At 36.7% G+C, this 26,946-nt stretch overlaps 2 protein-coding genes across 2 annotated transcripts in view; both read left to right on the top strand.

Annotated features, from left to right (window-relative positions):
- LOC135108414 (inositol 1,4,5-trisphosphate receptor type 1-like) overlaps positions 1-6,191 on the top strand; it is a 151,472-nt gene extending 145,281 nt beyond the window's left edge. Inside the window, 4 exon segments of the mRNA XM_064019369.1 lie at positions 535-700; positions 979-1,139; positions 2,819-2,980; positions 4,797-6,191. Coding sequence (XP_063875439.1) covers positions 535-700; positions 979-1,139; positions 2,819-2,980; positions 4,797-4,913 — 606 coding nt within the window. The 3' untranslated portion in view covers positions 4,914-6,191.
- Positions 6,192-16,317: 10,126 nt separating this feature from the next.
- LOC135108416 (nucleoside diphosphate kinase B-like) lies at positions 16,318-26,866 on the top strand. The gene is made up of 4 exons (XM_064019371.1): positions 16,318-16,381; positions 17,419-17,696; positions 23,583-23,797; positions 26,586-26,866. The coding sequence occupies exons 1-4, from the start codon at positions 16,333-16,335 to the stop codon at positions 26,701-26,703; spliced, it is 660 nt and encodes a 219-aa protein (XP_063875441.1). The 5' UTR covers positions 16,318-16,332; the 3' UTR covers positions 26,704-26,866.
- Positions 26,867-26,946: the final 80 nt, after the last annotated feature.

Below are 26,946 nucleotides of genomic sequence, written 5' to 3'. Positions count from 1 at the left end.
GCTGTAGTGCCACCATTACTACAACTTCACCTATGCAACTTTGCTTCTTACTACTCTGACTCTGCTCATAAAAAATGTATGACCTACAAGTACATTAAATTTCAAGCTTTCTACATTCCAACCCTGCACTGGCTAAGCAGGCAAACTCTATCTTTTACCATTGCCATGTGTACCAGACAAATCACCATCACTTTTGACTTCCAGCTCAGGCCACCCAAAGCTTATGGTACATTCAATTTACTTAGTGCCATCCTGCACCAGTGCTGCTTTTCATATCCACACATATTATATATACATATTACAACATAAATATCTATTTATTATTATTCCCACTATCTTATAATGATTTGAAAGATACATAAATACATTACGTATCAGTAAAGGTTGGTACTGTTCATTGTTAATAGTGATATCCTAATATATATAGTATGTATTATGTGTGTATCATGGATTATGGGTTGCCAGATATCCCCATACAATTGTGGTCAAGATATACTCACCATTTTTATTTCCCTTTATTTTGTGGTGGTGCAGGAAAACCTTTTTGCTGCTCGTGTTATCTACGACTTGTTGTTCTTCTTCGTGGTCATCATTATTGTACTGAACCTCATCTTTGGTGTCATCATTGACACCTTTGCTGACCTCAGAAGTGAGAAGCAAAACTCAGAGGAAATTCTCAAGAACTCGTGCTTCATTTGTGGTGGGTTCTATAGATGTGTATTTTCCAAATTAAATATTTTACAGTGGCCTTTTGTAAGTGTTTGCTTTGTTTGATATTATATAGTAATATTTATTTGATAAGAGTGTAGACTTTCTTCCATAATGTTGTGAAAATTCTCTCTCTCTCTCTCTCTCTCTCTCTCTCTCTCTCTCTCTCTCTCTCTCTCTCTCTCTCTCTCTCTCTCTCTCTCTCTCTCTCTCTCTCTCTCTCTCTCTCTCTCTCTCTCTGAGACTTCATTGTTTATCTCTTCTCCATAGGACTAACAAGAGCCAGCTTTGATAACAAGGCTGTCAACTTTGAGGAGCACATCAAGCAGGAGCACAATATGTGGCACTACCTGTATTTCTATGTGCAGGTCAACGTCAAGGATCCCACTGAATTCACTGGCCCAGAGAGCTATGTGTACATGCTAGTCAAGGTCAGTCAGCACCACACTTATCATTCAAATGTGCAGTGTAAGAACATATAGTAGAAGTTCAGTAGAATTAAATACTTGCAACACTGAATAGTGTTATATAATTACATTTTATATTTATGGTAATAATTTTTGTCTCACCTTGTGATAACTAACTGGGAGAGACTGATTTTAGTTCACTCCAACTACTTCAATTATATATGAGGCATCTAATAGAGGATGGGCATACCTATGTTCTACATACTGCTGTTTTGAATTATTGTCTAAAACTCATGGAAAAAAAAAAAAAAAAAAAAAATATATATATATATATATATATATATATATATATATATATATATATATATATATATATATATATATATATATATATATATATATATATATATATATATATATATATATATATATATATATATATATATATATTTTTTTTTTTTTTTTTTTTTTTTTTTTGTGAGGAGCACAAGAGAAAAAGAGACTTGTACTGCCTGTGCTGAGGGTTAAGCATAACTTTCTTTCCCATGCAAATATATAAAGTAGGCCAGAAGGGGGGCATATCATTCACCCATGACTTAACCAGTGAGAATCTAGCTGAGTCCACATCCTTAAGCTCAGCCAGTCACAGCACACACCTTGATTAAAGACATTTGTGTTGAGGACACACACACCATAACAGATACCAGTGATTCAGACAGTGAGAGAAAATCCTAAACTATTCTAAGAATTTACTGCCGTAAAATTTTATAAAAGTCACTGAGTAGGAATAAAGTAACAAAACTTGTGAATTGTTAGGTTTGTAGGACAAATTCACTTACAAATGTATTTCTTATTTCACATTAAGATTTATTATGGGTTACAAATATGGTTGTACCTATTTCTTTAAGTGTCATTTGGAATAATGTTTTGTGGTGTTTTATTTATGATGACTTAATAAAACTAGCCAAGAACTTTAAAATAATATGTAATTGTGCAACTCAGCAAGTGCTTTAAATCTGATGCACAATTTCTCAAAACAAGGAAAGTGTCTCTCCGTTACAAGGTGCCTCATATTATATAGAGGAAATTGGCAAAATGTCTTTCTCACTGAAGTTAATTGCTTACTGATAACATGATACATATTTATCATTTGCATTTAGTGATGAAGTTCATAGTTTTCTACCCAAATAACACAGAGTGTGAACACTAACTGGAGAAGGTAGGAGGTAACATTATCAGCAAATGTTCACCAGCTGTGTGTATAAACAGTGGCTCTGTGTTTTTTTTATTAATGCTGTATTGTACCAGATTTTATTCTCTAACCTTTTGATGTTTAATGAACTCCTATGTATTTTTTTTTACCTTCAGTTACATTAATATAAAAGTTTGAGTCTTGTAAGTAGTCTGAATTTTTTTTATTTATTTATTTATTTTTTTTTTAATGGCCTATCTGAACCAGGTCAGAACCATAGTCATGTTTCCATTAAAACTTCATTGTGAATCACATCTAACATGGGCAGTTAGCAGAACCTCCTCCCTCACATTAGCAGCAACTTGACTGTACTTAGTTTCTTGGTTGCAACTAAGTATAACTGCAGTCATTTTGTGATCACTTCATGTGTAATTCAATAATGAGAATAAATAAAGGTGTCATTAAATCAGAATAATCTTACCTGCATCTTATCTTAAAATTTCCTCTTCAGGAAAAAGATTTAAACTGGTTCCCAAGGATGCGAGCCATGTCACTAAGCATTGGGGAAACAGAAGGAGAGATGAATGAGGTGAGGCTGCTAAATACAAAACTAGACCGAACCCAGAAGTTGGTGGATGGTCTTGTGGAACAGCTGACAGAGCTCAAAGAAGAGGTATGTGGTCTTCAATATACGTTTATAGAATTCCTTTTTCCTGTAGAAGTGTTCATTTAAAGGATTTGTAAGTCCCTGTCGTCTTGGTTACATAGAACAGCATGTTTCTAACTTATAGTTTTTTTATTTATTTATTTATTTTTTATTTATTTTTTTTTTTATTTATTTTTATTTTTTTTATAAAACCACTTCCCTTCTCTTACCTGTTAAGGATTACATCCTCTAGGTGGTGAGGAGAGGGGAACATATCTCCATAATATCTTGTGTTTAAAGAGAATTATCTCATTCATATAAGGGATGACTTACCTAACCATTCAGTACTGCCTGTCCCTAGAAATTTATTGTTTCCCAGTTTCTCTCTCTCTCTCTCTCTCTCTCTCTCTCTCTCTCTCTCTCTCTCTCTCTCTCTCTCTCTCTCTCTCTCTCTCTCTCTCTCTGACCACATGTAATTACATCACTTGCTCATATATATATTTATGTATATGATAGGCAGAATATTTTGAAGAATTGTTGGAGGTAGAGGAGAGAGATGGAGCAGTGATTGGTGCAGTTGGTTGAGGAAATAGTCGTACATTAGGAGAATTAAACAGTGCACCAATAAAGGGTGAGGAAGTATGAGAGGCTGTGAGGGAAATGAGGAAAAGGAAAGCTGCAGGTTTGGATGGATGTGTTGTAGAGTGCTTGAGGAATGGTGGAGAGAGGATCATATTGTGATTGGTAAGGTTATTGCATGTATGCTTTATTGCTGGCAAGGTGCCAGAAGACTGGACAGATGCATGTGTAGTTCCCTTTTATAAAGGAAAAGGGGATAGATAGGAGTGCTCAAACTGTGGGGGCATCAGTTTGGTGATTGTGGTAAAGTGTATGGTATGCTGCTGATAAGGAGGATAAGAGAAGATACAGAAAATGCAATCCCAGTGGAACAAGGGGGTTTTTTACAAAGGGAAAAAGTTGAGTAGACCAGATTTTTGCATTAAGGCAGTTGTGTGAAAGGTTTTTGGAAAAGGAAAGGGAAGTGTTTTGGCATTACTTACACCACGTACATATTATTTAATGGTGATCCCACCACTGTCACCAATGTAATGCTCCCTTGGGCAATCCATAGAAATACAGAGAAGTTGATTTGTAGGTGGGATAAATACTCAGCCATGAGAGGCAATAACAAACTGGGGACCAGTTTGACCAGGACTTCTGACCAGGAAAACTTAAGAATAGCACCTCAGACATTTGGACCATAATGATCATCAAGTCATAAGATAATTTTTGGGGCTGTTGTACTCCCAGTCATTTTATTTATACTTAACAATTGTATGGGATATGCTATGGTGAGTGGTAACTTGCTGCATTTAAATGAGTGCTCAGATATTTTCAGATCCTCAGTCAGGTGGTCTTTTCTTTCTTTATATATTGTTTGATTCAGATCATCTGGTTCTTGTGATTTTTTTTTTTAATTTATTTATTGCCTCTTTTATTTGTGACATTGAAAGTGCTGTGGAGATTAATGCTGTTGTTCCCTTCCTTAGTTGTAGAACTTTTCCTTTGGCTACTGTGTGATTCACTTTTTTTTTTTCCTCCATCATTATATAGCTTGGTGATACTTATTCTTATTATTTTCCCATCTACATATTTCCAGTAAAATAATTAATTTTACATTTCTGGCAGTGTTGCACTCTTATTCTTCTCTTCTCTTCTTTCCTTCTTTTATACTTTGTAGTGAAGAACACTGCAGAAACCTAGCTAAATCTAATTTTCTGTAAACACTATTGTTGTAGTACTAGCTTTACATCATTCTACAAATTTTCCAATTTTGTTCCAGATGACAAAGCAACAAAAATACCGCAACCGCCGTGGTATCCTGGGTCCTGCCAGCACATACAATCCCCACCAGTATCCTCAGGGGGGGCCCATGGATATGATCTCCCAGTACCAGTGATCCTCATGCTCAGTTGCTTCATTGCCATCATATAGCTTAACTCAAATCTTATATTCTATAAATAGGTAAATACACCTTTAATATCACCATCACATTCTCTCTCTCTCTCTCTCTCTCTCTCTCTCTCTCTCTCTCTCTCTCTCTCTCTCTCTCTCTCTCTCTCTCTCTCTCTCTCTCTCTCTCAGCAGTGAATTCACACCATCATCATCATTACACTTTATTGTATCAACTAATCAGTATGAAGAACTTTGAATTTTTACTTGACTTATATACACATGTACTTGATATGTGGTCTTCCAGCATCAACACATCATTAACTTAAAATTAATTCCATCATCAAAATCTGTAACATTTACCCTAATGCTCAAGCTGTTGAAATAGATTTTCAAGCAATTAAATGTTTTGTCAGCTTGGAAATTAATGTTGGCACATGAAATGGTATATATTTATACTTAGCAAAACACTCTACCAGATGGTAACGCATACTTAAAGGACCACGTAATTTTAACCAAACTGCAATATACAATATATCTACATTTTCATTATAGATATAAATATATGTATACTTTTTACATCCCAGCTTCAATTACATGCATTTCTTTTAATGTATGTATATTGCCAGTATATTTTCTGATCTGTTCCTTAAAATAGACATAGCTAAACTTAAGTTTCTTCATATTTGTTCACATTTTTCACAATTTGCAAATTCCACAGATACAGTGAAGCATCTTAGCATACTCTGGGGACCTAACCCACATTGCTTTGATAGAACTTCCTGCAGAAGTGATAATGTTTTTACTCTTACTTAAACATGTTCAACATTTCACAAATCAGAATGTGGTTGCAATGCCTATGTGTAGAGCACAAAAATACTTTGAGGAACTTCTCCCTCCCTTTATAATAAGTAAATCTTTACCAGTCTTGAGCTGTTCATATTTATTTCATTATGAAAATATTAAAAGCAAACACAGTAATGTAAGCCACTTAAATCTTCAAACTATGTTTTTTTTTTTTTCTTAGTCTACGTGCCATTCATTCTTCAGTTCTAGAATGCCTATTACTACAAAAGATGTGAAAAATTTGATGTTGATGGGTATTGATATTGAACAGTGACTGAAAACTTGGGTAATGAAAAGTTTGTCACATCACCACAAAGTGTGTGTGTATGTGTAAATGTTGTAAGTGTGTGTGTGTGTGTGTGTGTGTGTGTGTATGTGTGTGTGTGTGTGTGTGTGTGTGTGTGTGTGTGTGTGTGTGTGTGTGTGTGTGTGTGTGTGTGTGTAATGCTTCAACAAATCTGTTATTTATATGTGTAAAACTTTAAATGTAAAACAAGATAAGTTTTTAATATTGTAGTTAAAGAGATGTTGGTTTGTTGTCCTCACATAGTAGATATTTTAACCATATTGTGATCAGTTCACTTTTACTAATTCCCTGAAATCATTTTCACCATCTCAGTAACATTCCACTCATCATCATCCAACATCATATCACTTCTTTCTGCTGTCAAGATCCTGCTTACAAGTGGTGCATCTGTGTGTGGTGACAGCAAGGCATCTCACTAGCTTTAGCCATTCCATAGCAGAATAATCTCAGGTGCACCTTTTGTTTGACTTTTAGGATTTCAAGTTTTATTGCATACATTTGTTTACTATTCCTTCTTAGCATGAAATTATATATATATATATATATATATATATATATATATATATATATATATATATATATATATATATATATATATATATATATATATATATATATATATGGTATCCTGGGAGGAAAGTCATATATTCTCAAAAATGAAAGATCAAGTCATTCTAAGTAAAAAATACTTTATGGTTAAATACTTTTAATACCATGTCTTAGAAATTACATGACATTTTAATATGAATGCACTAAGAATTGACAAGAGGAAGGGGACGAGGAGAGGGCAGCAATGGTGGACATTGGCATCATAAGGATATTACTTGATTACACATCAAGGTTTTTGTAAATAAAAATATACAGTAATTGAATTCTTCTTTGCAGTAAATAATAGTTTAAATATAGTGAACACCACATGGCAACAGTGACCAGTTGGATGTTTTGCGATGACCCGTGTGTAGCCACTTATCATTGGTGGGCGTTCATATGTAAATGTCCTGTAACTTCTGAACCATGGCATTAAAAGCATTAGTCCACAGAATATTTCTAACTTAGAATGACGATGTATCATTTTTGACAATGTACAACTTTCCTTCCAGGACACCCTGTATATATATACGAGGTGTGTCATTAAAGTTCCAGGACTGGTGCCACACAAGTTTTATTTCACATCCAGGCTACAAACTATAGGTTATCTCCTTCGAAGTAATCCCCCTGGCACCGCATGCACTTGTCCATCCTTCTCTGCCAGGCTTGCATGCACTGCTGGAAGGATTCTTGCGGGATGCTCCTCAGCTCCGTCGTCACGGCCTTTTTGATGTCGTCCGCATCATCAAAACGGGTCCCCTTCATGACCTCCTTGAGCTTGGGGAAGAGGAAGAAGTCGCACGGAGCGAGGTCAGGTGAGTAGGGCGGTTGCTCCAGCACGGCGATGTTCTTCTTGGCCAAGAACTCTCTGATGCTCAGGGCATTGTGAGCAGGCGCATTGTCGTGGTGAAGCAGCCACGAGTTGCCCTGCCACAACTCCCGCCTCTTCTCGCGCACTGCACGAAGCAGACGCCGCAGTACTTCTTTGTACACATGTTGGTTGACTGTCTGGCCCTGTGGCAAGAACTCGCAGTGGACGATGCCCCTCACATCGAAGAAAGCGATCAACATGACCTTGAAGCTGGACCTGGACTGCCTTGCTTTCTTCGGCCGTGGCGACGCCGGACTCTTCCATTGAAGGCTCTGGCGTTTGGTCTCCGGGTCGTACTCAAATACCCAGGACTCATCGCCGGTGATGACTCTCCTGAGCAAGTCTGGTTCAGTTTCCAGACGCTCGAGGATGTCCTGACACACCTGCATGCGTCGTCCCTTCTGGTCATCGTTCAGGAGTCTCGGCACCATCTTCGCACAGACTTTCCGCATGCCCAGATCTTCAGTGATAATCTTCCACACGCTGTTGTGGTTCATGCCAAGCTCATCTGCGATCTTTCGAACAGTCAACCGACGATCGTCACGCACCATCTGCTTGACACGCTCAACATTGGCCTCATTCCTGCTCGTTGAGGGTCTTCCACTCCTGGGGTCATCTTCCACGTCCTCCCGGCCCTCTTTGAACCTCTTGCACCACTCAAAAACACGTGAGCGTGACATTGTCTCATCCCCGTACACTTTTTGCAGCATACCCAGTGCTTCTGACGGCGTTTTCCCCAACTGCACCAAAAACTTCAAGTTTGTTCGCTGTTCAGCGCTCATTGTTAAACGACCTGCAACAGAGGACATGATTTTAAAAGCACGTAAGAAAAAGATTAGTGACTGTAGAGGGTTGGGAGCGCAGTTGTATACTCCAGAAGGATTACTTTGAAGGGGAAATATGGTGGTTTGTGGCTTGGGTTTGAAATTCATCTTTTAGGACACCAGTCCTGGAACTTTAATGACACACCTCGTATATATATATATATATATATATATATATATATATATATATATATATATATATATATATATATATATATATATATATATATAATCAAATAGATCTCAAGATTCTGCTGACATTTTTTCATTCATTTTAAGAACACTAATCTATATTCTTTTCTTTCCTACTTGGTTTTCCTCTGATTTCCCCATATTCACATATACCATATAGTAGTATGTATGTTGTATGAAATCCAGCTAATTATACAAATGTAGTTATCATGCATATAACAAAATTTTAGTTGATATTATTAGCATTTTATGATGAAAATGTTTTCATTGCTTTCCAAAATTGTTGTGACTCTATATATGAGTCTCTCTTTTCACCTAAAGGTATTCTCTAAAACACAGAACTTCATACTCATCAGTCATCTCCATGGCTTTCCTAGTCCACAAATTGCTGAAACTATCAATTCCAGGAGTAATGTGGTAAAAACAACACTGCAATGCACACCACAAAGTTAGTTTCAGAGTATAGCCTTTTAAGATGTTGTTAATCTATAACACATCCTTGACATAACTCACATCTTGAGTAAGAAAAATTATTGTTGAAAAGAATATTCATTGAATTTTCCTTGTTATTGTTACAGCATGTTATGATGAGACCTTATAGTAAAAGGATTGTTGTATGTCCTACTGATATGGATGTATAGAGCAGTGTATTCTGGAAATCAGATTTGGCTGTGTGTGTAGTGGTGATTAAATTTTTGTCAATAAGTGGTATAAAAATTTTTATTTGCAAACATTTTATGACATAATTTTATTACTAATGTAATTTGAAACCTTTGACTGTGATAATACAGTATAAGAAAGGGAAAAAAAGCAAAAAGTTTGTGCTTTCTAATGAACAAATTTAAATGCCATTTTAATGTGAAATGTCTGTGAATGAAAGATGCAGATGTAGGTAATACATATACTAGTATTAAAATTTTATCAGAATACATACGTACATATAGTAAGAACAAAATCACAGAAACTATTTGTAGATTAGGGAGAAGGCAGGGGTTTAAGCATGTAGATAAAGAAAACTACGTCTTTAACATATCATTTGTTATGTGATCAGATTAATGAAATTTTTAAAATAAATGCATTGTATTAAACTTATTTATATCATGTAGTTGTTCCAGTGATAAGAGGGCACTCTGATTATGATTTTATAGTAAAGCAACAGTTTACAGATTTAAAAGTATTATTAAATAGAATCTTGTGACCAAAAGTAGAGAGATTTATTGTCAAACAAACTGGTAAAGATGACCTTCAGTTTATTCTGGCATAAAGAATATTGCTTACAGGAAATTAACATTCACCCTGTGGCCATTACCTTGAGTACCAACTTGAGACAATATACTGTACATCCAACTACTTATAAACAAATAGATTATTATTACTTTATACTTCGCCTACTTACCACGTCCTATGGTGTAACATAATCATTTTTTGTCTTTTGTAAAAAGACCACACACACACACACACACACACACACACACACACACACACACACACACACACACACCGTATGGTGTAGTGGTTAGCAGGCTCAGCTCACAACCAAGAAGGCCCGTGTTCGAGTCCTGGGCGCAGCAAGGCAAATGGGCAAGCCTCTTAATGTGTAGCCCCTGTTCACCTAGCAGCAAATAGGTACAGGAACAGGATGTAACCCAAGGGCTTGTGTTCTCACTCTCCTGGTGTGTGGTGCGTGAGTAGTCTCAGTACTACCCATAGATCAGTCAGTATGAGCCCTGAGCTCTTTCCATAGGGGAATGGCTGGCTGGATGACCAGCAGATGACTGTAGGTGAATGACACACACACCACACACATAAGAATATATATATATATATATATATATATATATATATATATATATATATATATATATATATATATATATATATATATATATATATATATATTTCTCTCTCTCTCTCTCTCTCTCTCTCTCTCTCTCTCTCTCTCTCTCTCTCTCTTGCTCTCGCTCTTTCTGACAGGTTACAAGGTGGAAATTTAAAACTAAGAAAAGGAAGATGCTTGAGTAACAAAGAAATGTGGTTTCCCACAAAAAAAATATAGAAGTTTGGAACAAGCTAAGTGAGGATGTAGTATTGGCAATGAGTGTGTACAACTTTAAGGAAAACTGGATAAGTGTTGATATGAAGATGTGACCACACAAGCATAAATCAGGCCCTGTAAATTACAACTAGGTAAATACACACACACACACACACACACACACACACACACACACACACACACAGGAAGGCAAGATTACTAGCCTCTTGCTCCTGCTGGGTTACAAGGTCACATCATCTCAGCTTGTCCGGTACCTATTTACTGGTAGGTGAGCAAAGGCTACAATGTAGAAGAAAACTAACTACACAGTTTGTCTTCACCAGGCCAGGAATCAAAACTTACAACTTTTCATTTGTAAGCCAAGTATTAACTTAGCAAAGACTTGCTTTTGGTTATATTATACTATGTAAATCTGTTTGCAGTATCATCTAACATTCCTTAGTTCATGTGAGACATTACCTGTCATAACTATTAGTTGGCAATTATTTCAAGTTCTGGCATTAGACTTTTGGAACTAAATATTGAAGTAGGAGGATATAACATTGTATCCATAATGATATTCACTTTGATGACATAACTATTCCACAAGAGAACATAATTGCAGTTATTTGATAATAAATCAACAACTTATAATCTTGATAGATACTAAAGCTTGTGTAAGTCATGTCATATACTTTTCCATTGTAAAAAAAAAAATGCAGGTTAAGAGTTTATAAAATGCAGTTATCCTGGAGTTGGGTCAACCATTGTTAAAGTGTTTCAAGATATTATTTTTTTTCAGATTGCATGCTTCCTTGGATAATTTTCCTGGAAAGTCATCACTAACACTAGAATATTAAACTGCTGGTACTTATTTACACGAGGTGCAGTAAAAAAATTCTGAGACTACCTCAATGAAAAGCAAAAACTATGCCAGATTTCATTTTCAGTCATTCCCTTCTAATAAGTCAGTGATACACTGCTTTAAGCTCTTCTACCATGCTTGGAGTACATCCCTCAAGTCCTTTTCTTTAACTGTGACAAATATTGTTGGAAATTAGTGCTGGATCTCTTCCAAGGTATTAAAATGGTGACCATTCATCTTAAATTTCATCTTGGGAAAGAGGAAAAGTCCTAAGGAGCCAGATTTGGTGAGTAGGGAAGTAAGAAATTTTAGCCAGGTTAGTGAAAACTCAGTAAGTGGCACAAACTTGCCACTTATGAACAAGTTAATATTGTCTTAATATCTCATTATCCTTCAGTGACATTTTGTTCCTTCTGAAGTGCTAGTGCTATTCAAAACACCTTATCGAGCTCATTATTTTATTGCCAGAGAGCTACTGCATCATTTCAAGAATCTTCATTTCCATATTCATGAGTTTGATGCAAAATTTGATGTTTGTACTCTTATGAAGCTTGAGGTCCATTGTGGCATCACAAGTGAGTGTATCAGTGTGGTCACAAAAATTAGTGTAATACAAGTCCCACTTATAACAACCCATAACATGACATGACATGCTGACTCAGGAAGATAGTAGTTCTTACTAACGTTCCAAATCTCTGGAATAATTTTTGAGGCAATAAAGAAATATTCCTCATACAGCAAATATTAATTTTGAAAGCTGTTGATCAAAATACATTGCCAGTGTTTTATCAGAGACCATTAAATAAATAAATAAATAAATATATATATATATATATATATATATATATATATATATATATATATATATATATATATATATATATATATATATATATATATATATATATATATATATATATATATATATATATATATATATATAAAGGACACCACAATCAACCCTCACCAAAGACATCTCCACTGGGCACAAAAACTGTGATAGCACAAATACCTAAGTAAAATATTAAAAAGTTTGTCCATCACACTAATGCACAACAGTGACATATGTACTGTACTGCAGGAACTGAACATGAATATATTCTTTATAATATTTCTGTTAATACCATCTTGTAAATATTTTACAGTTATGATATTCCTGATGTTACTGTACCATTTGCATCATACTGGAATAAACATATTGATTAATTATATGTACAACAAATTTGGGAATCCATTCAGAATGCATTCCCTTTTACTTTTTTTTCAGTATTTATTTACATTATACATTTTCAATGCTATGCATGGGCTGTCAAGAATGTATACATCTTAGCATATTACTGAGATCCAGTGTAATATACTGGCTGACTCTCCAATACTCTTGTTAATTCTCTCATTGGCCTAGTAACTTGCCTTTAGCAAACCAACTAGACTTCATTATCTCAATGACTTAATTTTCTTAGAATCAGCATCTTCCTTTTTTTTGCTGGAAATCTGATGAGATCTCATGGCAGGTTATTAGCAGACATGGTGGAATAAGGATGGCCAAAATAAAAATAGATCAATATGTATACAATATAAGTTTGCAGAAGCATTCTTTCTCATTGCACTTCGTTCTTCAGTTTTTTTTTTCCTCTTACTTTTTTATAGTTCTTCATATATTGTCTTGTGTGTACCTGAATCTGATTCACAGAATGTGTTACATATGTAATACTGGCTCCAGTAACAGAACAAAGTGGCCAGTGGACAAATCCACACAGCAGTTGGCATGGAGGAATTATTCTCATTGAAAAACACTGTATCATGTTGTGAACATGATTTGTGTAGATGCAAATGTTTGCCATGTTGGGAAAATTTTAGGATTTGTGCAATTTCAGATTTTGTACTCAGGGAACCCATGTTTGGTATACACACACACACACACACACACTGTGTCACTCAGTGGGCCATCCTCACCTGCATAAATTTGAACCCTGCTCAGGTCACTAAGAACCTTTCATTGACAGTGGGTGGTTACTGTCTCTCTTGAGCAAGGGAATTGGGTGTGAGCTGTGAGTTAAGTCTTAGCTATACCCATAAATTAGTCTCAATGATCCCTGAACTCCTACTGGGAGGGTAACAGCTAGCGATCGATCAGAGAGATCAAAGCCAAGACTGTCATGAATTACACACACACAGAGAGAGAGAGAGAGAGAGAGAGAGGTTCTTATTAAAAGTGTAAGCTTAGTACCAGAAATAGACAATGGAAAAAGATGCAACTTTCAAAATAAAATAACTCTCTAACTAGTTTTTTTTTTTTTTTAATCACTTTCTCTATTTAGTTTGTAGCTCTAGATGTGTAGTTTAAGATTACAATGTCATTTACAAATTTTTTTTAACAAGAAATAACAACATTCATTGGCTTCATTTGAGTTGTCATGGTTACCAAGTAGAGGTGTGAGGCAGATCTGTTATTTACCAGCTTTTCTTATTTTTACAACACACATGAACAACTAACACCTTCAGGCAGGATTTCCATTTCTACTGACATTCACTTTTTTTAGTGTTGGGCTTGACACTCAAGTGGATGAATGTTGAGAGAACACGATGAAACATGTGACTCGTTCTTGGTCTGTGTGGTGCTTTGCTCACTCTTCAGTAAGTTGCCTCAAATGTAAATTTTGGCATACCATGTTCCAGAGTAATGAAAAGTTGAAAATAATTCATTCTCATTCTACTTATCACATGAGAAGTCCTATTCTGCCTATCGTTAATAATTATGGTAATTTGAAAAAAAGGGTATCTAAGGTTTTGGAGGTGACAACATAGGAAATTGTTTCTTTAAGTGTTACTATCCTCTTTGGTCCAATTCCAATTGAAGGTTTTTAAATCCTAGATGGATATTAATGTAAAGACAAAAATCACAAACCACTCTCAAATTTCATGTGTTCAGGAATTTTATATTAACATTGATGTTTTGTAAAATTTTGTCAGTAATGAGGTGTGTGTAGATTATTTAGACACTTATAACTTCTTGATTGTTGTTATTGTTATTGCTTGTAACTTGTTCCTTGTTCCTCTCCATCATTTGTTATGAGTGGTGTTGCCACTTGGCTACTAGGGCATTATGTTACATCTGAAGGTTCAGAAGATTTGTGTCACTTTCCCAATCACTCTTCTTTGCCTTGAAGAGTTATATAAAATGTTGAAAATCTTTTGTATCAATCCCTTATTTCTCCCCTAAAGTAATTGGAGGATTACAATTATATAGTTATTTGGTGACCCGTGTCTCTCCAAGAATAGTGCCGTGCTAGCCTTCCAAACTGCCAGTCATCCTCAATAGGAAGGGAGACAAAATTAAGGCAGGGAAAGGTCTCCACTTGTCCACAGGAAAGAAGTCTATTAGTCTGATGATAGGCACTAGTGATATTTATAAAATTGGTGTGTTATAGTAAGTAATGAAGGTATAGTAGAGACTTTTCATAAGGAAAGATTGGGCATTACAGAATATTGTACTAGAAAACCATGAAAAACTATGAAATGACTGATTACATGAAAATCTATGTAAAATGCTAATATAAATAGAAGAATGGAGAGGAAGCAGGAAAATGGATATGTACTCCTAATGTCTTTAGAAAGTAGAAAAGATATAGAGGTAATTGGATGGGAATTATCTAGGGAATATGGTCAGTGGGAAGGTAAGGAAAATGAAATCTGTATGTTTAGATACATCTGTAAGTTTGGTAAACAAAGGAAAAGATCAAGTTGTGGAATGGGGGGGGGGGTGTATGTCTAAGAAAATTTAGGAGAGAAAGAATGGTAAAAACATAGAAAGGATGGAAATGGCAGGCATGGTGGAAAAGTGGGATGGGTAGAGTGAATGAGAATGGTGAGAACCTGGTAGATACATGTTGTTCCAGCCAAACAACTTTTTAGCACAAATTGATCCACAGGTACACACACACATGGAGGAGGAGGGATGAGAGAAAAGCTTAAGAGTATGATTGATTTTATATTAATGGATGTAAAACTGAGGAAAGATCTGTTGGGTACCAGATTATGTTGTTTTAGCTAGGATAAAAATTAGAAGATAGAAGGACTATAGTAAAAGTAATAGTAGAGGAAAAAATGAGTAGTGTCATCTGCTGAAAGAATGGATGGGAAAAAAGTTGGAGAGCAGTATGAGAAGATAAGTGACAGACTGAGAAGCTAGGATGAGAGATGGACAAGAAACAAATGTTTATGATGTGTTCAAAGATGTAGTTATTGCAATGACAACTTAAATAGTTAGAGTGCTTGAAGATGAGAGAAAGGGAGGTACACAGCAAAGGGACGAAATAGAGAAGCAATTCCCTCCCCACTTTGAAAAATACATAGAAACACTAAGAAATTTATCTGGAGCTGGCATAAAACCATCCTTGGGAGGCCATTAGCCAGAAAGTGAATCCTTGACCAGAAGAAAAGGGACCAAACAGGACCATAACAAATATCAGGTCCTGGGATAATTTTAAGGATCTCGTAACCACACTGCCTCCTCTTTTCATTCAGATAAATCTTTTTGCGTTAAAATTTTCTTTGTACTGTGCACACATTAGACTTTATTTCCTTTCAAGCTTTGTTTCTTCAGAGGAAAAGTGGTGCAATCCCTGCCCAGACATATAAATGTTATACTAATGACTACATCATACGAGTATATATTACTGAATGGAGATCCCACTGTTGTCACCAATGTAAAGTCCCTTTGGCCAATCCATACTGTAGAAACAGTGAAGAATTTATCTGAAGGCAGAATACATTTTTAGCCACAAGAGGCCTTTACATTGCCGTGGATTGAACCCCTAGCCAGGAAAGCAGGAGTCTTTAGTTGTCAAGATCCAAAAAGATCAACACGTCTCAAGATAATTATTGTGGCCTCTGTAAACATGGGCACCAAAAAAAAGGGAAAAAAGTTTATAAATGTATTAAATCAGGGTGAGTACTGAGAATGAGTGTTAAGTTGAGAGAGAGAGAGAGAGAGAGAGAGAGAGAGAGAGAGAGACTCGTATGGTGCCGCAGTCTCTAGGAAGGGGGTGGAGAGAGAAAAAGCAGATAACGGAGGAGAAAAAAGAAGGCTATATCACTGGCACTCTCCGTCCACCAGCAACGAGGTGGAAGCGCTTTTGCTCCACGGAACCGACGGGCACCGACCCTACAATGACAGCCGAGCCAGTTGTCCCCACGACAGTTGTAGAGAAAGGCAGCCATTGTACAATACTTTTACAAAGATATTAATGGTAATGTATGAGTAATAATAATAATAATAATTATTATTATAATAATAATAACAATAATAATAATAACCACTGAGTGACTGTCAGAAGTAGTTGAGCGTAATTATTATTATCATTGTTGTTGTTGTTGTTGTTTTATTTTATTTTTCATTTAATTTTGTATGAAAGACAGTTTTCTCTTATTTTTACTGATTGATTTTAGTGAACACGAATGATGTACGTACTACGCAAAGAACTCGCGTAATGTTTTTCACTCGTTTTGAAAGACGCGGGATAAAGTTATAGCCAATATTTATATTTTCTGTACATACATATAGATTTTCACTTCTTAATAACATTGTGTGTGTGTGTGTGTGTGTGTGTGTGTGTGTGTGTGTGTGTGTGTGTAAAAAGAATAATACTTATATGAATATCATTATTTCTCATAAATTAAGTTAATTATTTATTTTTCTTTCAGTCTTGTGAATACATACATATCTACCTGTTGATACATATAGATAGTTTTATTAAGCTGAAAAATAAAAATGGGGCTGAGAGACGTTGTTTGACTTGTTTTCATGATGTCGATATTATACTTTTTTTTTTTTTTATTAGGAATCCTTTGACCAATCTGTGTCCATGTATGCAATTATTTTTGCGCGACGTAGAGAACTGCACGTATGAATGAGGTGTATTCTATAAATATATGCTCAAAATTCAATGATGATAACCGTACTAATGTCAATACTACTACATTAGAGAGGCAAGCACATTCAAGTGTCTGGCGAGGCTCGGCACGTCATGTCTCGTCCTCCGCCCGCCGCTGCTCGCCGGCCTCCCTTTGGCGCCCCATGCTGGTGAGCCTCGCAGCGCTACTCTCCTTCCTCGCCCCTCGCCTCACTCCACTCGCCATCATGGTCCGCGAACGTACTTTTATCGCCGTCAAGCCCGATGGAGTACAGCGAGGACTCATCGGTGAAATCATCAAGCGTTTTGAAGCTAAAGGATTCAAGCTGGTCGGCATGAAATTTATGCAGGCAAGTGTTGGCGAACTCTCATTGATATTTCCTTTAATCTGGTGAACTTAAAGGGACTAGCATATGGTTGATGCAGGTGCTGTTCTCGATTGGCATGCACACATTTAAAGCAGACCTAGCGATGAGAGAGATCAATATTAGAGAATCCAGGGTGGTGGCCAGCCCATGTGAAGCCCCACCGGTACTCTGCTAAGCCGGGCTGTTACTGACATTTCTACTCCTGCTGCTGTCACCATCCCATACATCGCCCTCTCGCCCTCATTGCTTTGTCCTTCACCCACGTCAAGGCATGACCTCCACTGTCTGATGATCATTTCGTTAAGCCGGACACCTAACTCACGGCATGCATGCTTGAATGGCAGTTAAGAAACCAAGAAAGTAGACAATTTTAAAGGGCTATTTACCAATTTTACGATGTCATACTTGCCGTATATGATTTAGAATGTATTATGGTGGCTCTCTCTTGTCTATGTGAAGTCTGTTCACCATCCATATGGGTGAAGTGTGATGTACACATGAACTGATGGGTATGCATAGGCCAAAGGTGTATATCAGTGACTTTAAGCTCCAGGAGTTGCATGCAGTGGTAATAGAGGACTGTTCTTGAATATAGCATGATTGCAACACAAATAATCATGATAAAAAAACTCCAAGCAACCTGCTGTGTTCTGAGGAGACTGGTACAGCTTGAGCTGCTCAACTAGAAACCATTGTTAAAGATTAAAGGTTGCCAATGAGTGACAGGAAAGGGAATGTACTGACACTAACTACTTGTCACATGGATGATTGGTAACCCAGGGACCCTCTTCACCCATATGAGAGAGTCAGCCTACGCTGTGGTTGTGTCAGCAGGAAGACCTCTTGGCAGCTCAAATGCCTCACACCATGTCCACATGAGTAGAACCATCATCTTTATCTTTGTTCAGGGCCATGAGATTGTAAGGCAGAAACATCTAACAGTTTTAAGACAAGCCTGAGAAGGACTCAAACACATGACTGCAGAATATCTGTACAAGCTTCTCTTACAATGTAAAACAACTTAGTGTACATATATTTAATGGTTATAAATAATATTTGGACACTGATACATAATAAAAATTTGATAGAGATCGTTTGACATAAATTAAGGCATGGAAATTTTCTTGGATAGTATTGAGCAGCAGTAACTAAAGTAAACATGCAGAGAAGGATTTAGGATATAATGGCTGTGATATTTTGGGCTTAGTCTCATTGTGAGTGTGTGGACTTGGTTTCTGCACAAGCTTTTGGACTTAGCATCTTCATGAGTTTATGGACTTAGCCTCTGTGTGAGCTTGTAGACTTGTCTTCCACATATCCTTGCAGACTTGATCTCTTCATGAGCTTGTGGACCTATAATGGAGATATTAGGGAACTTCAATATAAATTATGTGGTAAAAAAGAAACAAAGGCACAAGTTGGATAAAAAAAAAAGTAGGAATCATTGGAAGAGGAGAACAGGAGATGAGAAAGGAGAAAGACAGTTTTGGAGCTGATAGGAGATCAAGACATTGAGAACACAACAGTGAGCCTCATGAAAACATTTGTGGTCAAGTTCTGGAAAATAAACACAATTAAGGATGTAAAAAGATTGGAGAGTGACTTAAGAAGCAATTTAGTGTGTAACTGGACCAAAGAGGAAGAGCAGGAGGTGGCATCCATGTGAGCTTGTGGACTTCCCTCTGCATGAGCTTAAAGACTGTGCTGCTGGGCAAGCATGTGGATTTTGTCTGTCCATGAGCTTGTGGAGATGGTCTCCTCGTGATGTTGTGTACCTGATCTCTGTACGTTCCTGTATACTTATCCTCTGCCTGAGCTTAGTTTTTGTGGCTGCACTGATACCAAGGTTTTTGTTTTTCAGTGGCATTACACACATGCACACTCACCTTACCTTTAGCCTTTAGCCTTACCTTCTTACCTTTAGAATTAATGTTAAGTATTTCCCCACCCCCTCTGTACATTTTCAGTTTGTTAACTGCCTAAATAATAAACCGTTTATTATTATTATTATTATTATTGTTATTATTATTATTATTATTATTATTTTTATTATTATTATTATTATTATTATTACAGTGTGTTATACATAATACATAGAAATCGGTATGGAAACTGACCAAGTAAAAATTGAAGAAGAAAATATGTTTAATAGTTTAATTATGATTATGGGCAAGGTGTGTGTGTGTGTTTGTGTATCTATGAAGGGAATGAGAAATGGTGACAGTCCAGTGAGATAGCATCTGTAGAGAGTGTCGCTGAATAGCATTTGCATAATATGTGCACTCAACGTTTTTTTTTATTATTTCTGTAATTTTTTTATTTATATATATATATATATATATATATATATATATATATATATATATATATATATATATATATATATATATATATAATATATAATATATATATTTTTTTTTTATTATTTTTTTTTTCCTATTATTAATTTCAAATGGTAAATGTGAAATAGTATGCAACTGGACAACTACCAACTAGATATACTTAATTACAAATCTTGAGAAATATAGTTTTCTCCCATGACTGCCGATAGGTGGAGCTTTCAGTGTTTCTTCATGATGGCACACCACGTGGGGTTAAACTGTCACACTAAACATTGATGATCGGACTAAATTCACCATAACCGACACCTAGATGGAGAAAGTAGGGTATCCTGTAAGGTCAATCTTACCTGGATCCCCCTCTCTCTCTCTCTCTCTCTCTCTCTCTCTCTCTCTCTCTCTCTCTCTCTCTCTCTCTCTCTCTCTCTCTCTCTCTCTCTCTCTCTCTCTCTCTCTCTCTCTCTCTCTCTCTCTCTCTCTCTCTCTCTCTCTCTCTCTCTCTCTCTCTCTCTCTCCCTGTGTGTGTGTGTATATTAGAGAGAGAGAGGAAGAGAGATTCAAATTCTTGAGGGAATAAATTTAACTATCGATTCCTGAGGGAAGCACTGGCCACAGTGTTGTACTAAGGGTGAAGACAAATGAAGCCAGAGGTTTACCAGGGTACTCACACCCTGCCCCATATATCCAGTTGAGTTAGTTTTTTTTTAAGAGATCTCCCACCCATTGGGAGGGTTTTATATTTTTCAAGAACTGGAGGACAGTAATCCACACTTATTTGAAATTCTCTGAGTTAGGACAGTGAACCTAAACATCAGGGAGAGTTTAAAATTACCAACAGGGTGTGCTGCCAAAAAGCCACTGTTAACGTGCAACAAGTCGAGTATTGTTTATGCTAAAAAAAAGTGTAGTGTCCTGTGCTTGGAAAAGGTTTGTGTGATCCTGTGATATGATGCGATGCAGCAATAGCAAATGTTTGGCCTACCAAGAAAAAACTGAGACAAATGTCCTCTCACACTTAAAGACTCCCTTGACCATTGTGTAGGGAAAACATTAGTGATGACCTACAGAGTCCTGTAGACTCTATTCTTCAAAGACAACAGGAATTCATCTGCAGAAACTGCAATATTAGCACTATATGAAGGGATGGTGGTTTCTTTGGGGGATTGCCAGGTGCTTATTACTTAAGTTATGATTAGGTGTAGTTCTATTTCTAAATAGCATTTATAGCACACACACACACACACACACATACACACAGAGGTCACCACTAATGCAAGGAATCAGTTCTACTACCAGCCAGTGTTAGATGTGTTTCATTTGTTTTAATCAAAGCAATAGCAGAAAATGATTACAGTTCCATCCTGGCTGAGACAGTTTTCTTAGAAATTTAAATAATGTATTTCTATACAACCTATGACACTCAAATACATAAGATTTCATTAAAAAAAAAATAATAATGATATATATATATATATATATATATATATATATATATATATATATATATATATATATATATATATATATATATATATATATATATATATATATATATATATATAATAATGAATAAAAACTGGTACAGTACTATACCAATCATCAAAAACCTTCTGAGCCATTGTTTACATAGGCAGGCGATGAATATTCACTGTGGATGGCAGCGTCGGCTGCAGCCTGCCCTTCTCACTAAATTCACATCACTGTCTATAGCAGCAGCAGTGGTTGCAGGCCATTCTTATAAAATTAGCTTCACTGGATGGTAGGGCTGGAGGTGGCGGCAATGGCAACACGCTCGTCCCTCCTTACATTAGTGTTATCCTACTGTGTTACAGACTTCTCTGCACCTTGTTGCCTGTAATCATCTCTGCTTAAAAGCTTACTTTGTTTACAGTTTGCTGTTTCATATTTGCATTATTGTGGTACATCTTGTTTTTTCTTATAAATTATGTTATTCACCATCTTATCTTCAGTGTGTGCAGTTTTATTCACAACCACACTATGAATAAAAGGTGTCTACCTGAGCTTCTACCAGGCTCTAGAATTTTATATTTGATACATCACCATTGGATGCATGTTTATAACCCAAGTGTTCCTTTCTTAGTTTTTCTTGTATAGTGACAGTAATGCTTATTAAGCAGTAGCTTCTGATGAATCTCCATATGCCTTAATAGCTAATATTAGTATTCAGTCTTGTTGCTATAGAAATAAAGATTACGATTAGGCACTAATCGGCCAGATTTCTGATAGTGTTTGGTAATCTGGTTTAAATCATAGTGCCAAGAGAAAAGAGTGGCAATTTGCAACCCTTGCCTACTTTTTTACTAGGTGAGGTACATATGCCGCTTACAAAAAATAGTGGTAATTAGGCATTAAAAGATGAAGTAATTCTTTCAAGCATTGTATTAATGGTAATGCATGTGATTAAAGTGAAAGGAGCAATATTTGTTAGCACCTGTATGCTCATTCATGGAAGGTTGATTCCCACAGTGCTATAGACAGGATTTTTTAAGTGCTGCTATGCTGTAGTGGCTGATGCATCTGGCAGCAAATATGCAGGCCCTAGTTCAAATCCAGGCAGGGGCAGTCAGCCCATAGCTCATCAGCTGTTCATCTTTCCTTCATGTTGGTCAATAAGTGGATACCTGAGTAAATCCAGAGAAGGTAAACTTGGGAAACCAAGATGTCACAGTGGCCTTGTGACCTGGGTTAGAGGATATCATCCACTGTAGGCTTGAAGACCCCCTTACATGTGAGATGTACTCCACACATGGACATATAAGACCCCTGTACAGAGTTAACAGCCTGAAGAGGTGAGAAAAATTGGCAGAGATGACTCAGAATGCTTAAATTCATAGAAGTTTTAGCTAGTGATGTGAAGTTTCCAGCTTAGATTATTAGTAAAGACAGATTGAGGATGTTCATTGCAGATAGTTGAGTGTCATTGAAGAAGCTGAAATAGTTATCTGAAAGGTTGTGTTGAGTTGATACATGAAGAAATTGGGACTTTGAGGTATTGAACAATACTAAGTTTGCACTGCCCCCAGTCAGAAATTTTAGAGAGATCTGAAGTCAGGTGTTCTGTGGCTTCCCTGCATGAGCTGTTTAATTCCTGAAGGGATGAGTGCCAAGGCCACACACCTCTAAAGCATATGGTCTAAACTCTGTCTTATAAAGGCTTTGTGTTATAAATGCTTGAGCCGTCCTTTGATTGTCTTATAAAGGCTTTGTGTTATAAATGCTTGAGCCATCCTTTGATGCTACCTGATGCATTTGCACTGGAGGATGGTGTTAATAGGCAACTTAAGAATAATCTTGAATCAAAGTTTATTAAAAAGATTGCCTGCTCTCAGAAGGAGTTATATAATGCTACTTGTGGTGTTAGAACGAGGGTTTCTGGTTGCAGAAAATTAACAAGATTTCCAAATCTAGGTAAATGAGACCAGGGCTATTTCCAAGGGATTCAGAAAATGTGAAATCAGCTAAAGTTCCTTTTAAAGAGATGAAACAATAAAGTATTTAATTATTGCAGGCCACTGAAGACCATCTGAAGAAACATTATGCTGACCTGGCTGACAAGCCTTTCTACCCTGGCCTTTGCAAATACATGTCATCTGGACCACTAGTTGCCATGTGCTGGGAGGGCACTGGTGTTGTGAAGACTGCCCGCACCATGATGGGAGAGACCAGGCCTGCTGACTCAAAGCCTGGCACTATTCGTGGAGACTTCTGTATTGAAGTTGGAAGGTAAGCTCCATTTTTAGAATATTATGTTAGTTTAGCACATTTGAAGACTTGTCATGGGTTGCTTTGGTACTGTTCATCTTGTAATGTTTTCTAGTTGTGCTGTTCAGTAAAAATATTGACAAATAAGATTGAATATCTGATAAAACTGGAACCACCACTCCTCATCAGAAAATGTACCATAATACAGAACTATTTTCTGTATTTGAATAGGAGAAATTAAAATTTATATTCATGTACTCAGTACAGCTAGTTTAACTGCTCAGTTATTTTATTATAATGCAATTTCTAGATTCACAATGCAGTAATAATGCAGTTCATGCATATCTTGTAAATAAAAATTTGCTAGATTGAAATGATTTATTAGAAATGCTGATCCTCTTGTTGTCATATGGCTGATAATTAGTCATGGTTCATCACCCTCAAAACATTAATTTGATACATTGGGCCACCTCCCTAAGGGACACTGCGGCACTAGTGAGCCAAGCGTTTGGCACTGGAAAGTCAAAACCTGGTCTGGTTTGGAAACCTGCTGATTCTGATTAAAATGCACTGCCTTCATTTAAGGTTGATTGAATGATTATAATACAAAATAGACTACTGTATATTTCAGAACAGACAGCAAACCAAAAATTTACTAAAGGCAAAACCAACTGAACCACATGAACATGAACTTCCCTACTGCCTTTTGCTTCATATTTTTAGTTTTTATTTACAATTAAGTTTTTTCTTGGTTTTGCCTTCAGAGCTACTGCAGTGTTATGTTTCTTCTCAGAGACCTTCAGGCTAAGAATTATTTGTGAAAACTTATTAAAAAAAGTAATGATAATAATTTTACTTTCTAGGAAAAATACATAGCTTATTATAATTTAACGAGGGGGCATGGGTGCACTTAGCAGGACCCATTGGCATATTGACCCAGTTAGGTTGTGGGGCATTCCATAGGAAATACCTTATATTTGCAGTGGTCTCAGGAGTGGAATAGTTGCAGGGTAGGGAAGTCTTATTATGAAGGGGTAGTGTATGCTGTTGAGCCTTGCTATGAATGTATGTGGCCAGCTGTGCTATACCTAAGCTGGGATGTAGTGCAGTGGTCCACAAGACTATCCCTTTCCGTTGGGCATTGATGGGACTATGAGTGTGAATGAGTGTGTGTGTGTGTGTGTGTGATGCTTTATGCCACCCTATGTGGGATTGCCAGCCTGGTAGATAGACTTGTTAGATGAATAATATGTTTGATGTAATATGATGTGCTGAAGGGGTTTGTGGGTGGAAGGATAAGTGAAGGGATGGTAAAATTCAATAAATGTGGCAGGGGAGGGTTGGGGGAGGAAAGCATTCCTCCCAGAGCCTCCTCTTGCACTTTGAGGGCATAAGAAGGGCTGCTGGTTCTGATTTTGGTTGAAGGTTGGGAGGTTTAGTTTTTTTCAATGGCACCTCCCTGATGTGATCTTATTTAGTTTCTTATTATGAATGGTATAAATGTTTTAATTTTACAAGTGTATGGTAAAACATTCTTGAAGAGGGAATGCAGAGTTGTGAGTTGTTGAGTTGTGTTGTAAGGAGTTTGTTTTTTAGGAAAGAGAGGGATTGCATGGATCAGGTATTGGCTGGCTGGGAAGTGTGTGAAAAGTATTTGGCTGAAGGTAAGTGTTTTATGAGGTATTCATGGAATTAAACCCATCACAGAATGTATAGAGATTTGATGTGTGAATGATATTTGGATTGTAAGGGCTAAGTGGTGCAATATTAGAGGAGTGAATAGCAGTGGATGTATTTGAGTGGGAAGTAAGTTTCTTACTTGAGTACAGCTGTGATGAATGATGTGTGAATGATATTTGGATTGTAAGGGCTAAGTAGTGCAATATTAGAGGAGTGAATAGCAGTGGATGTATTTGAGTGGGAAGTAACATTAGTGAATGTTTTCTTACTTGAGTACAGCTGTGATGAATGATGTGATATTTACGTGAATGATATTGTGGAGGTCAGAGTGGAAAAGAATTAAGAGAACTGTTTGAGCAGAGCAGGGAATGTTGAACTGGTTTGGACATGTAGAAATATTGGTGATGACTATGAGATGTGAGAGTAATGTAAGGCTCAAGGCAAGGCACAAGGAGATGGGTAGATGATTTCAATGCAGTTTGATGCAATAAAGGTGTGCAAAGAAATATTGACGTAATGGGTCTAAATGATAAGCAGCTGTCAATGTGTGGGACGTGGCTCTGAGATTCTCTCAGAAATTTAGCTTGCATCAGATATAGGAAAGGCCTAGTATGGTGTAGCAGAGATGAATCAGATCCATTGAAGTGAATAAAGCATTCCATAGCTGAGCTGAAAAATATTGCCATCACATTCTTTGTGTTGTGGGCTACATAAAGGGACATGCTTTGGGTTATAACACAACCAGCTCCTTTTCCTGCACATCATGGGAAAGATTCTGCCAAACGAAGAATTAAAGAATTTCTGGCCTCCCCATGCTCTATTAGTTATCTTCATCACAAAAGGAATACACACATACTGTATGCCTTGCATCTTCAGGCTCTGCCTATGAATTATTGGATATTAGAACATTGTTCACTTACCTCAGCAGCATAATTTTGGAACCTACATAGCAAATGGGAAAACATGCTGTGCAAATAAAGTACCAGGAAAGAATGAGTGATATTTTTTTATTGCTAATTGGTAATGGTGCCTAATATAACAAGTTACCTTGCTTTGAAAAAGTGCTGCTTTTAATGTATGGTTAGTATGGTTTGTTATTGTAATTGCTGTGATTGTTAATTGTCCACAGGAATATCATCCATGGTTCAGATTCTGTAGAATCTGCCAACAAGGAGGTGGCTCTGTGGTTCAAGCCAGAGGAACTCTTCAGCTGGACCCAGTCCAACGAGACCTGGATTTATGAGTAAGGGGCACTGTGAATAGTGGGGAGGGGCAGTGAAGTTACTGGCTCTCAGAGGTGATGTGTGGTGGCTGCCATTGGTGTGCTGTTGCCAGACAACCTTCTGCTAGGGCCAGCTTCCACCCCCTCTAGCTTGGGCTTTATTTGTTTAATAAAAGTCATGGACTATATTGGCAGTTTTATTATGTTAAGTACCTCGGAGCCTTGTGATGCAGCACTCCTCAAGTAAGTCACTGGCCAGAAGGCAAGG

This window comes from Scylla paramamosain, chromosome 17, assembly GCF_035594125.1.
Source record: "Scylla paramamosain isolate STU-SP2022 chromosome 17, ASM3559412v1, whole genome shotgun sequence".
Classification (NCBI taxonomy): Eukaryota; Metazoa; Arthropoda; class Malacostraca; order Decapoda; family Portunidae; genus Scylla; species Scylla paramamosain.
The sequence above is the reverse complement of the archived record's forward strand: the minus strand, read 5'-3'. Positions and strand labels throughout refer to the sequence as shown.

Bases quoted from the DNA above. Each gene is read 5' to 3' on its own strand.
- LOC135108416 (XM_064019371.1), top strand. From the start codon at position 16,333: ATGGGCACCAAAAAAAAGGGAAAAAAGTTTATAAATGTATTAAATCAG. The intron at 16,382-17,418 runs GTGAGTACTGAG...CTACTACATTAG, and splicing joins TATAAATGTATTAAATCAGG to AGAGGCAAGCACATTCAAGT. The intron at 23,798-26,585 runs GTAAGCTCCATT...AATTGTCCACAG, and splicing joins TTCTGTATTGAAGTTGGAAG to GAATATCATCCATGGTTCAG.